Here is an 11,391-nt window from a genome sequence, read left to right on the forward strand (position 1 = left end):
TTCAACACTGCGCAAACCTGGACAGTTCCATCGACAAATAACAGTTTAAGCGGCCCAGAAATCTGTCCTTTGTGTGCAAATGTCAAACAAATCTGTTAAAAACATTACAATTAAATGAATGTTTTAATGGTATGAAAAGGTTTATTCTCATCTTAAACTGTCACCACCAGTGGGAGCATGGCAGACTGTTGAATGGGACAGTCCGCCGGGTATATAATGGCAAGCACACCCATTTTAGGCTCTTTTAGTTGTGACGAAGATGAGTTACGGATCAGACATGTCCTCATCCTATAGAAAGATATTCGGGGAAACCCCTCGTTTCACCGGTTCCACCCCTAGGATGAGCAATGTCTCCTCACGGAGCTCCATGTCTTCCAGCGGCTTCAGGTCCCACTCTCTCTCCCGCAGCAGCGCCTCTCCAGCGGGCTACTACAAGAAATCGGGCCGGTCATCGTCCTTCTCAACGGTGCATTTCGACAGCGTGGATTTCTCTCAAACAGCTGTGTTAAACAACGAGTTTAAAATCGTCCGAACCAATGAAAAGGAACAACTGCAGGGTCTCAATGACCGTTTCGCGATGTTTATTGAGAAGGTGCGCAATCTGGAGCAGCACAATAAAGTGCTGGAGACCGAACTCGTGAGTCTGCGCCAGAGGCAGAACGAGCCGTCCAGACTCGCTGAACTCTATCAGCAAGAGATCCGGGATCTGCGAGCCCAGGTGGACGAGCTGAACAATGAAAAATCGCACATTCTCATTGAACGAGATAATATCGAGGAAGACTTGCAGAAACTTCGAGGCAAGTTTGAGGATGAGATCCGAGTGCGCGAGGAGGCAGAGCAGACGCTCAGATCCTACAAGAAATATGTGGATGATGCCACCATGGTGCGCGTGGACCTGGAGAGAAAGGTCGAGTCCCTCTTGGACGAGATCAATTTTCTGAGGAAGGTGCATGATGAAGAGGTGACGGAGTTGACTAGTATGATCCAGGCGGCCCAGATATCTGTGGAAGTGGAGTTATCCAAGCCGGATCTGACCTCGGCCCTCAAAGAGATCCGCGGGCAGTATGAAACCCTCGCGTCTAAGAACCTGCAGTCTGCTGAGGAATGGTACAAATCAAAGTTCGCCAGCCTCAACGAACAGGCCACCAGAACCAACGAGGCCATGAGAGCCACAAGAGAGGAGATCAACGACAACAGGCGACAACTACAGTCCAAAACCATTGAAATCGAAACCGTGCGAGGCACAAACGAATCACTTGAGCGACAGATCCGCGAGATGGAAGATGCACACAATGCCGAGGTCGCAGCTTATCAGGTAGACACATAAAAATTATTACATATCATATTATGAAAATGTAACACAATTTAATAAAAATACAAATATTGAAAGAAGGAAAAAGGAGAAAAAAGTTATCTATCTATCTATCTATCTATCTATCATCTGTCTGTCTGTCTGTCTGTCTGTATATCTTTATTGGTAGACATACCTTATTTTAGCAATATTTTATTATTCTTGAAGAATCCCCTTGAAGTTTTTGTCTTTTTACTTATTTTATAATTATATTATATATTATATATTTACATTTATTTTGTATTTATATTAATATATAAAGGAAAGCATGTGCTCTGGCTGGTTTTCACCATTTTTAATCAACTTTTGCCTTAGTTGTTTTTAATAGTCCTGCAGCATGACAGAAATGTAAAGGTATAAATATTTAATGTAATCAGGCAATTCATATTAGGAGCTCATGAAAAATGTAAATTTAATAATTAGAAGAACTGTGAATTATACCACAGGACAGGACTGAAACGGATTGAACTGGTTTGTCAAGTAGCTGAGTGCTCTGTCCATGGTGCTGAACTAATCGCACATGAGAGATGGCCGAGATTAATTCCAGTAAGAAGAGTGTCTTAAAGAGGATTTTGCAAGGGAGGTTTCTGCAAGGTCATGTTCACTTGGTGAAAGAAATCCAAATGATAACCTCAGTTTATGTTTATATTGATGTGTTAGAACTTCTTGATGAGTTAGATGATTTACAAATGTGAACATTAAGCACGCTGACATATAAAGTATCCAAATCATTTTGGCTTGAGGTTTTTCAGAGACATGACCTTGACCTTTCATCTTTTGAAAGTGAAAGAAGTGACAGTGTAAATCAGATTAGCTTCTTTGAACTTTATGCTGAGACAGCCAGTCAATGCCAAGAGATAAAGGTTCACATCAGCTTTTATAATAAAGATCTAATTTAGGTGCTGAGCTAAATTAATTAATGATCATGTTAATGAGAAAAGTGCAAGCTGCTTTCAATGTGTTGCATTTCTTTATAAGAATTTTATTTTATGACAGGGACTTTTATGACTACAGAATATTTTTGTACTAAGGCTAATATTGATTTATATTTTTTAAAATCCCATTAACTAGGAAACAATTGGGCAGCTGGACCTTGATCTTAGAAATACTAAGAGTGAAATGGCCCGTCACCTCCGGGAGTATCAGGATCTTCTGAACGTCAAGATGGCGTTAGACATTGAAATTGCAGCATACAGGTAAAGCACCAATAACTCCACATTAATTGCACATTAAAAAGAACTAATGCAATGAGAATGAAAATGAATAAGAACCGACCAGTCGTCATTGATGTCCTCATAGAAAGCTACTGGAAGGTGAAGAAACCCACTTCAGTTCCGGGGTGACTTTCTCCAGCACACCCAGCATCACTTATGGGTATCAGAGCCGCTCTGCTTTCACCTCAACCCGCAATCCCAAAAAAGAGAAAGAAGAAGAGGGACACGGCAAACCCAAGGCAGGAGACAAGCGAGAAGAAAACACGGCAGAAACCGTTGTGATTAAGAAAGCAGAAAAGAGTGATAATGTTGATGTTAACTCAAACTAGAATGTTACGGTTATTAAACCTATGCTTCTCTAGATAATTTGGTGTTTGGCACAGTAATCACTGCTATTAGCTAAAAACTGCCAGTTGTTGTTTATAGTAATTGGTAACGTTTAAGATATTGTAATGGTGATATAATGTTTCAAAAACCATATCTACAAAATGCTGGTTTAATATTTTAGAACTTAGGCCTCAAATATTTCCTGTTTCTTAATTGTAGTTTCAGAGAGTATTTTAGTCCTGTTGATGGTGTTAGGGGTATAAATATGAACTTCAGTATTAAGGGATGACTAAGATATAGCCAGCATTAGCACTGATCCAATGATTATGGATAAATTCACATTTATGAAAAGAAAGCACAAAGTTTGTTGGAAAGCACTATGGCATATTACGAATAAAGGACCAAACCACTGAATTAACTGTTACACATGTATGCCTTAACCACAATAAAGTCAATAATGGAAATGTTTTAGTAATGTTTTTGTTTTTATTCATAAATAACTCTCAACATCACTAATCTTATCTGTCCCATATCATTAAATGTGCATGCTTTTAATGCTACTACACTGCACTTAATGAGTTTCATTTAAAATAACTGTTTTAATTCAGTATATTTGAAAGTGAAATTTATTCCTGTGATGACAATGCTAAGCCTTCAGTGTCACATGATCCTTCAGAAATCATTCTAATCTGATGTGGTGCTAAAGTACATTTATTATTATTACTATTCATATTGAAAACAGCTGTGCTGCCTTACATTTTTGTGGAATCTGTGGAACAGCATTTATTTGAAATGCAAATATCTCTTGAAAAAATAAAATTAGTTACAGAAAAATCTTGCTGTAAAATTAGTGTTTATGTAATCCTCTAAATTGCATTACCCTGTTCAGTGGCAGAAAGATTACCTCCTATCTAAAGGGTAATGGATTCCTTCTTTCTCCACAAAAAATAGAGGCAGAATTTAAAGATAAGATTGATTATATCCTCCCCTCCACTCAGTCACATTGCTTCTGCTTTGTGTTGTTCCGAAAGACTGTCAATTACTGAAAAATATGGCAGATGCCCTTTCAAGAGTCACTGTCTTGTTAGAAAAAGGTCAGTAAATTCCCTTTATAATCACCAAGACAGCACTGGATCTAAAAAAAAAAAATCATGAATAAGGTAAAAAGAGCCAGAGATACATTAAATTAGACACATCAGTGGTTAATATTATATTCTCACTAGTAAAATCTTAATAAGCAACATCAACTGAACGCAAACTAGCTAGGCTTAGATTTAAACAAGCTTGTACCTGCAATCCTACACTGTCATAAACAATATCTGAACCTTAATATGATGTAGCATGCAGACAGGTGAAATCATGCAGGGTGTTTGAGGCGGTTTCCTTGGAAACCATTTTCAACAGTCCCTGCGGGTTAGTGAGAAGCGCCTCTCTATCCTTCCTCTCTCTCTTACACTGAGCCTCAGACTCTCCAGAGTTGTTTGTGATAATGGCTTTAACCATACAGGTGACTAACATTACATGAGGTGAAAGATGCTTCCTAACATTTAGGCTAATCTAACATTTTTTGTGTAAATAATTAGACAGTGTCTTAATTTGAAATCAGCAGCACACAAACACAAAATCAGAGTGGGTCATAAAATATTTCCCAAAACTAAAAAGATGACTAAATGAAACGGGACACAATATTTGCATAGTGTTTATATGCAATGATGTGTCTGGCCATGCAGTTTAACATTTAGTTGTAAAGCTGTTTTAAAAATGAAGAACACTTCAGTTACAATATTGCAAAAGATATATATATATATATATATATATATATATATATATATATATATCCCAAAGGCCTTGTAATAACACAATATGGCTCAACAAATACATAACAATTTAAATCTAAAATGAACAAAGACACAAACACTTAAACGCCTTGTAAGAGTTAAGAGTTTTTAACACTTAAAAATGTAGGTACTGTCCAGGTACTTAAGTGAATTATTTCTTTCAAAGTACTGATTTACTTTTTGTCAGCTGAACTAGAGGCACAACAAAACTAAGCAATAAAATTAATGTCAAAACAATATATTCTCAGAAACAAGGTGTAATTACTTTGTGCTTTTCTTAGTAAACATAAGAGAATTTACAGAACCTTTACAGTTGTGGAAATTGTAACCAAAAATCAATCAACCAATCAAACAAACAAACAGTATCTTCTGGAAATGGCTAATGTTTTGGATGTAGCTCTAATGTCTCAATGCATTTGCTCAAAGAATGCTGACATATTCTTAATCTGTTTGAGCAGAAGGTAACCAGGAAGACAAAGGATCACTGCATAGAACTGTTATGATCAAATTCAGTTTAGCCCTTGAAATAAAACCACTACACAATGTAGTTTTCACAGTAGCTGGTCTTTCTGTGTCTTCCCTCTTTACTGAGCAGGTAGAACGAGTCCGAAATGCAGAACCAGCATGCCATCCTAAAAAGGGAAAATAATAAATGTGGGTATTAAGGAATGCAGCATTTACACTACTGTTTTTTTTTTTACTGTGAAATGCTATTTTGAGAGACAGCAGCACTTGAAGCTGCAGGTAAGGATCTAATGTAATACCGTGTGAAGAGTGAGACAGGAACTGTGTAAGGCGCCTGTTTTTCACACTTATTAACAGCTTACACGAGGCTCATTCTCTCTAAAAACTTCTCAATGATACTTCTACTGACTGAACAACCCTTAAAGGGATAGTTCACCCAAAAAAATAACATTTTGTCATTTACTCACTCTCAACAAGTTCCAAACCTGCATGAGTTTTTTTCTTCTTCTGTTGAACATAAAAGAAGATATTTTCAATAGCTGCTGGTTGACTTTCAAAGTAGGATAAAAAAAATTGTATGGAAGTCAATGGGGAACAGAAACTGTTTGGTTACCCACATTCTTTAAAATCTCTTCTTTTGTGTTCAACAGAAGAAATAAACTCATACAGTTTTGGAAATACATGACAATGAGTAAATTATGACAGAATTTACATTTTTGGATGGACTATCCCTTTAAACATTTCTTTGTGCCTCCAGCTGTTTTATTTTTTGATAAAAAAGAAAAAAAAAAGAAAAAAATAACATAAAAAGCAAAAATATGAAAGATACATTATATCAGACACCCACCTGCAATGCATTTTTTCCCATGGTGTTACAAACTTCTCTCAAAGACTGGCATTGCCCAAGAAGATGCTCTCCACACACAACATCGACCTGCCAAATAAAGCAGAATGTAAATGTTCATGTAAGTGATGCAAGTCTGTTTTTTTCTATCTGTCATATCATCTATGCCAATGCTTTTAGCCTAATCACTTTAGAAAAGTAATAGCACACCTTCCCTCAAAACACTGCATGTTTTGAAGTATCATTCCTGACAATAGCACAATGCCAAAGTTGAATACTGAGAAAAAAACTTCACAAAAAAATAAGTAATATGAGCAATGGAAATAGGGATTATTGCCTTAGCAAACATTACTTATAAAAGATGTTGGATTCCAGTGGGTTCAAACTTTTTAGAGGAGTGCTTTTTCTCAGTGACCCTAAAATGCCAGGTGGAAATGCATTTCAAGCCTCCATATGAACATAAAATACAGTCTCAGTGTATTCCCAAAATGATTAGACAATTTTTAGAGTCTAGTATGTGGAGCAGGGCACAATGGGCCGTCCTGGAGCGAAGCACACAAACCCTGGTGTCTCCTCTTTCACCTCTATCCCAGTAGATGTCCCTGGCACTATGAGGTGTTCCTCACCAGGCCAGATCAGTCTTAGCTAATCAACACTGAGTGCCTGGACGCCAGGAAAAAACCCTTAAGCCAGTAATCCAGATACGACTGTTAGCCTTACAACATGCAAGCAGCCTTTACTAAGAACTGCTGCATGTGACCATAGATCAGAATACTGCAATTAATGTTAATTACTAGTGCTGTCAAACGATTAATCGCATCCAAAATAAAAGTTTTTGTTCACATAATATATGTGTGTGTACTGTGTATATTTATTATGCATATATAAATACAAACACATGTATTTATATATTTAAGAAAAATATGTTGTTTATATTTACATATTTATATATTATATAAATTATACGAATATAAATATATACATGTAAATATTTTCAAAATATATAATGTATGTGTGTGCTTTTATATATACATAATAAATATACACAGTACACACACATTATGTAAACAAAAACTTATTTTGGATGTGATTAATCATTTGATTTAATAATTTCACAAACGAAAAAGCAAAAAATGTTTTGCTTTATAGTATTTATAGTATATTTACTATAGCTTTATAGTATATTTTATAATAGTATATTAATTCTGAATAAAACTTTCAGCCGTCATGGCAACAAAATTGTAAAATTAAAATTTTTGCCTCACAGTAATCAAGTAAGGAGAGACAAATGGAAATTCATATTTGTGGTAAATAACATTATGCTTAACCTGAATTGAACCCAGAATATATCTTTAAAATGCCCCAAATCACACGCATACATACTATGAACAATCAACAATGAAAATAATGTAAATAAATAAGTATATTTCTGTTAAGCTGTTGTATGTGGCTTAAAGTTTAATGTTACACTTTATTTGAAGGTGTCCTTGTTACAATGTAATTATACATATCAGTACTAAGTAATATTAATTAACTACATGCACTAACTATATGGTTAGGGTTAGAATTAGGTTTTGGCTTAGGGTTACTTGCATGTAATTATGCATAATTAATTGTTATTATAACAGTACATGTAGTATGTGTAACAAGGTCACCTTAAAATAAAGTAAAACAAATGTAAAATGTTATACACAGTTTAAAGACATTTAAATTTAAGTGGGCTTGCAAATTTCAGTTATCCATGTTTGAAAAGTGTTATACCTTTTTCAAACATAATCAGTTATTCACAACCACAGACAGTCATTTCTATGCTCGACTGAGCTGTGGTTATTTTCAAGGACTCAAATCCTTATCCAGAACTGGGATTAGGGGGAAACTAATTAAACAGCAACGTGGCAGGACTGTGAAGTGTGACAGAGTCACTGAAGTGTTCAGAGGGAAAGGGAACATCCAAATAACATCATTTCTTTAATCACACTTTTACATGATGACCTCATTGTGGAAACCCTAAAGACAAGGAGTGATTTTGCTGAATTTAGTCCACTAAGGAGTGAAAAAAAGAACAATTTTGCATCAAATGACTCAGCATATCTTTGCTCTGTGTGAAGGGTGGTGTCTGATTCCTGTCAGTATGAATTATTGAGCGACTGATACAGCTGAGCGACTATATCTTTCAGACCTCTGACACTGCTGACTGTCTGAGGCAGCATTTATGCGTCTGGTTTAATGAAAACAAGCCGTTTAAGACCAAGACCTTACCTTTATACATAATGTGGTTTATGATTCACAATACACAAAAACTGTGGGTGAGAAAGATAAAGGGGAGAAAATCTATATTTCACCTTGCAGTTTTGACTCAGTTCCATCTTCCTCCTGATAAAAAGCTCCACATGGTTAAGTACTGGATAATATTAATTACCAACATATACTTACTATAGAGTTAGGTTTAGGGTTAGAGTTTGGTTTAGGGTTAGATACTTGTAATTATGCATACTTAACTCTTATTACTATAGTAGGTACATGCAACATATAGTATGCAACAAGGACACTAAAATAAAGAATAAAGTGTTACCAGTTAAAAATATGGCTCTCAAATTGGAGACGCCTGTGTCAGTCTGCAGAAACGTGGCAGGACTGTGAAGTGTGACAGAGTCACTGAAGTGTTCAGAGGGAAAGGGAACATCCAAATAACATCATTTCTTTAATCACACTTTTACATGATGACCTCATTGTGGAAACCCTAAAGACAAGGAGTGATTTTGCTGAATTTAGTCCACTAAGGAGTGAAAAAAAGAACAATTTTGCATCAAATGACTCAGCATATCTTTGCTCTGTGTGAAGGGTGGTGTCTGATTCCTGTCAGTATGAATTATTGAGCGACTGATACAGCTGAGCGACTATATCTTTCAGACCTCTGACACTGCTGACTGTCTGAGGCAGCATTTATGCGTCTGGTTTAATGAAAACAAGCCGTTTAAGACCAAGACCTTACCTTTATACATAATGTGGTTTATGATTCACAATACACAAAAACTGTGGGTGAGAAAGATAAAGGGGAGAAAATCTATATTTCACCTTGCAGTTTTGACTCAGTTCCATCTTCCTCCTGATAAAAAGCTCCACATGACGGACAGTGGCTTCTCCTGACACACGCACATACTTCCTCTCAAGGGGCTTGAGGGTGAAAATATCATCAGGATATTAAAAATGAAAAAAAAAAACAGCCAGGGCCTACAGTACAATTTCAGCTCAATTCTACACAATGATTCAAGTGTATATATTAAGTACAAATAATATTGCAATGTGTTTCCTGAATATAAAGTACATATTGTTTTGTGTGAACAAAATACAAATATCAATATTGCAATACTGACAAAATATGAACATTACCTTATAGTTCTCAATACCCTTTTCAGCTCTGTAAATCAAAGATACGTAAAAATAAAGATTAGATGAAACATTAACAGATTACATATTTTGTGTTTCTGCAACAACAAATCGAATAATTTATAAATAATAGGCGGGCATTTATAATTGTGCAATATCAGATTTCAACCAAAAAAAAAAGCACATGGCAAATGATTCTCAATCAGGGTGATCAAGGGGGAACATCAAGATACAAAAAATAACTATTGTTTTTACTGAAGACCATACAGAATATTCTGAAAAACAAAAAAATGAATAACTGTTAAGTAATGCAATGAATAAACAATCAGTTCTATTAATAAAAAAATTAAAACAATAAGACTTACAGCAGAAATATCAGATAAAATATCTTAGCCAATAAGAAGGGGCTTTGAATATTGCTGTGGACAATGGGAGGCCTTTCAATCAAAAAGGCTGAAAATCATGGCTTTAAGGAGTCTTTTGATTTTTGACTGTTTAGCTCCATCTAGTGATGATACACAACATAACTCATCTAGCGTTCAGAAAGATTCAATTCAACATGAAATCAAAATTTACCCTATTTACTTCCTAATGCATGTTCCAGGTCAATTTGAAAGATTCAGTGGTGTGTGTTATTGAAAAACAATTTTTAAAATAAAAAGTCATTACATTTACATAAAGTCAGCTGAAAGCTCTAGAAACTGAATGACATCACTGATATAAGTATAATAACAAATCAACATTACTGACCCCACAAACTCCAACATCAGAGACACATCTAGCTCTGAGGGAATAGTAAAAACAGACTGAGGCAGCATGTCTTTCTTCTGTCTCTGAGGTAGCTTCCATGGGTACGTAGCTGGAGATGTCACTGGGGGGAAACAGAGAGAGAAAATATTGCACCATAAGTACATTAAAATAATATTACTAAGCCTCACCAATGTACTAAAATGCACTTATATTCAAAGAATAAACTTCAGGAGAGTGATTGCATGAACAAACCTGGCTTAGGAACGTCAAGCCCTCTCTGTTTATAAAATGCATATATTCGTGACTTTTCATCTGAAGAAGAAAAAACAACAACATATTTTCTGTGAAATGCTTCTCACATATATTTAAAAAATCAGAATGGGACAACAAAAGTGCAACAAGAAAGAGTTCAACAAACTACACTAACCTTCTTCCAAATATGGAACCATCTTGAAAACAATGTCTTGTAATTGCCTGTCAGGTCTAAAAGAGAAAAAGGGAAGAAATTTGACTCTCATGTTAAAACATGATCAGTAATTAAACACTAAAGCATATAAGAAACCATAAAGACCCTGGGACATATGTGAGGCTGTTATTGCTAGGCAGCAGTAATTAGACACAAGAGATGGTTTCGAACATAACAGCTAAACTAAATCTCTAGTGACAGACCAAAACCAGTAAACAACACAACACCCTATACGCAAAGTTTGACAAAGTTGAAATTGACAAGAACAATATATTAATAAAAAAGACATCAACAAAACTAAAGTTACCTGATACTGTACAGTGGCTGTGTCTGGTGCACAACAATGGAGCAGTTAGGACACCTGTTGCTGTAGAAAAAGTGCTTGACAATGCAGCTCTTACAAACTGTGAAGGGGGAAATAAACAGGCATGACGCCAAACACTGTACAAATCACAGATTACATGAAAATATGAAAGAACAAAATCAATTTATACCACTACATTGGTGGGAAATGTGCACTTACAAGTGTGAAGACACTCTATGATGGTGGTGGCATCAATTAAAAATCCATTGCAGAGGGCACAGCGAATATAGGGATAAAATTCCCTAAGAGGCAAGGAGCGCTTTAAAGAAAACAAACAGTGATTAAACATTAAAGTAAACATTTTTTTAAATGTAATTTATATATATATATATACACATATATATGTGTGTGTGTGTGTGTGTGTGTGTGTGTGTGTGTGTGTATT

The 11,391-nt window shown here is 35.6% G+C and overlaps 2 protein-coding genes across 5 annotated transcripts in view; one reads left to right on the top strand and one right to left on the bottom strand.

Annotated features, from left to right (window-relative positions):
• Positions 1–225: 225 nt before the first annotated feature.
• On the top strand, positions 226–3,238 carry LOC107656930 (alpha-internexin-like). Its single transcript, XM_016444879.1, has 3 exons — positions 226–1,315; positions 2,423–2,547; positions 2,651–3,238. Exons 1-3 carry the CDS (start codon positions 260–262, stop codon positions 2,892–2,894), a joined length of 1,425 nt encoding a protein of 474 aa, XP_016300365.1. The 5' UTR covers positions 226–259; the 3' UTR covers positions 2,895–3,238.
• A 1,506-nt stretch (positions 3,239–4,744) lies between these two features.
• Positions 4,745–11,391, bottom strand: part of LOC107656932 (polycomb group RING finger protein 6-like) — an 8,530-nt gene continuing 1,883 nt past the window's right edge. Inside the window, exons 2-10 of one of the 4 annotated variants that reach the window (XM_016444886.1) lie at positions 11,166–11,265; positions 10,950–11,046; positions 10,604–10,659; positions 10,429–10,488; positions 10,177–10,297; positions 9,430–9,457; positions 9,115–9,213; positions 6,043–6,129; positions 4,745–5,362 (exon numbers count right to left, since the gene is read on the bottom strand). In XM_016444886.1, coding sequence (XP_016300372.1) covers positions 5,315–5,362; positions 6,043–6,129; positions 9,115–9,213; positions 9,430–9,457; positions 10,177–10,297; positions 10,429–10,488; positions 10,604–10,659; positions 10,950–11,046; positions 11,166–11,265 — 696 coding nt within the window. In that variant the 3' untranslated portion in view covers positions 4,745–5,314. Of the gene's footprint in view, positions 5,363–6,042; positions 6,130–8,673; positions 9,214–9,429; positions 9,458–10,176; positions 10,298–10,428; positions 10,489–10,603; positions 10,660–10,949; positions 11,047–11,165; positions 11,266–11,391 lie in introns of those variants that run through there. The other 3 variants (XM_016444884.1, XM_016444885.1, XM_016444883.1) reach the window with 3 other exon arrangements.

Source organism: Sinocyclocheilus anshuiensis, unplaced genomic scaffold (genome assembly GCF_001515605.1).
Source record: "Sinocyclocheilus anshuiensis isolate Anshui unplaced genomic scaffold, SAMN03320099.WGS_v1.1 scaffold9092, whole genome shotgun sequence".
NCBI lineage: Eukaryota > Metazoa > Chordata > Actinopteri > Cypriniformes > Cyprinidae > Sinocyclocheilus > Sinocyclocheilus anshuiensis.

What these genes read in the sequence shown, in the direction of transcription:
- LOC107656930 (XM_016444879.1), top strand. Translation starts at nt 260, where the DNA reads ATGAGTTACGGATCAGACATGTCCTCATCCTATAGAAAGATATTCGGG. An exon ending in CCGAGGTCGCAGCTTATCAG is followed by an intron (nt 1,316 to 2,422) that starts GTAGACACATAA and finishes CCCATTAACTAG; the next exon opens with GAAACAATTGGGCAGCTGGA. An exon ending in ATTGAAATTGCAGCATACAG is followed by an intron (nt 2,548 to 2,650) that starts GTAAAGCACCAA and finishes ATGTCCTCATAG; the next exon opens with AAAGCTACTGGAAGGTGAAG.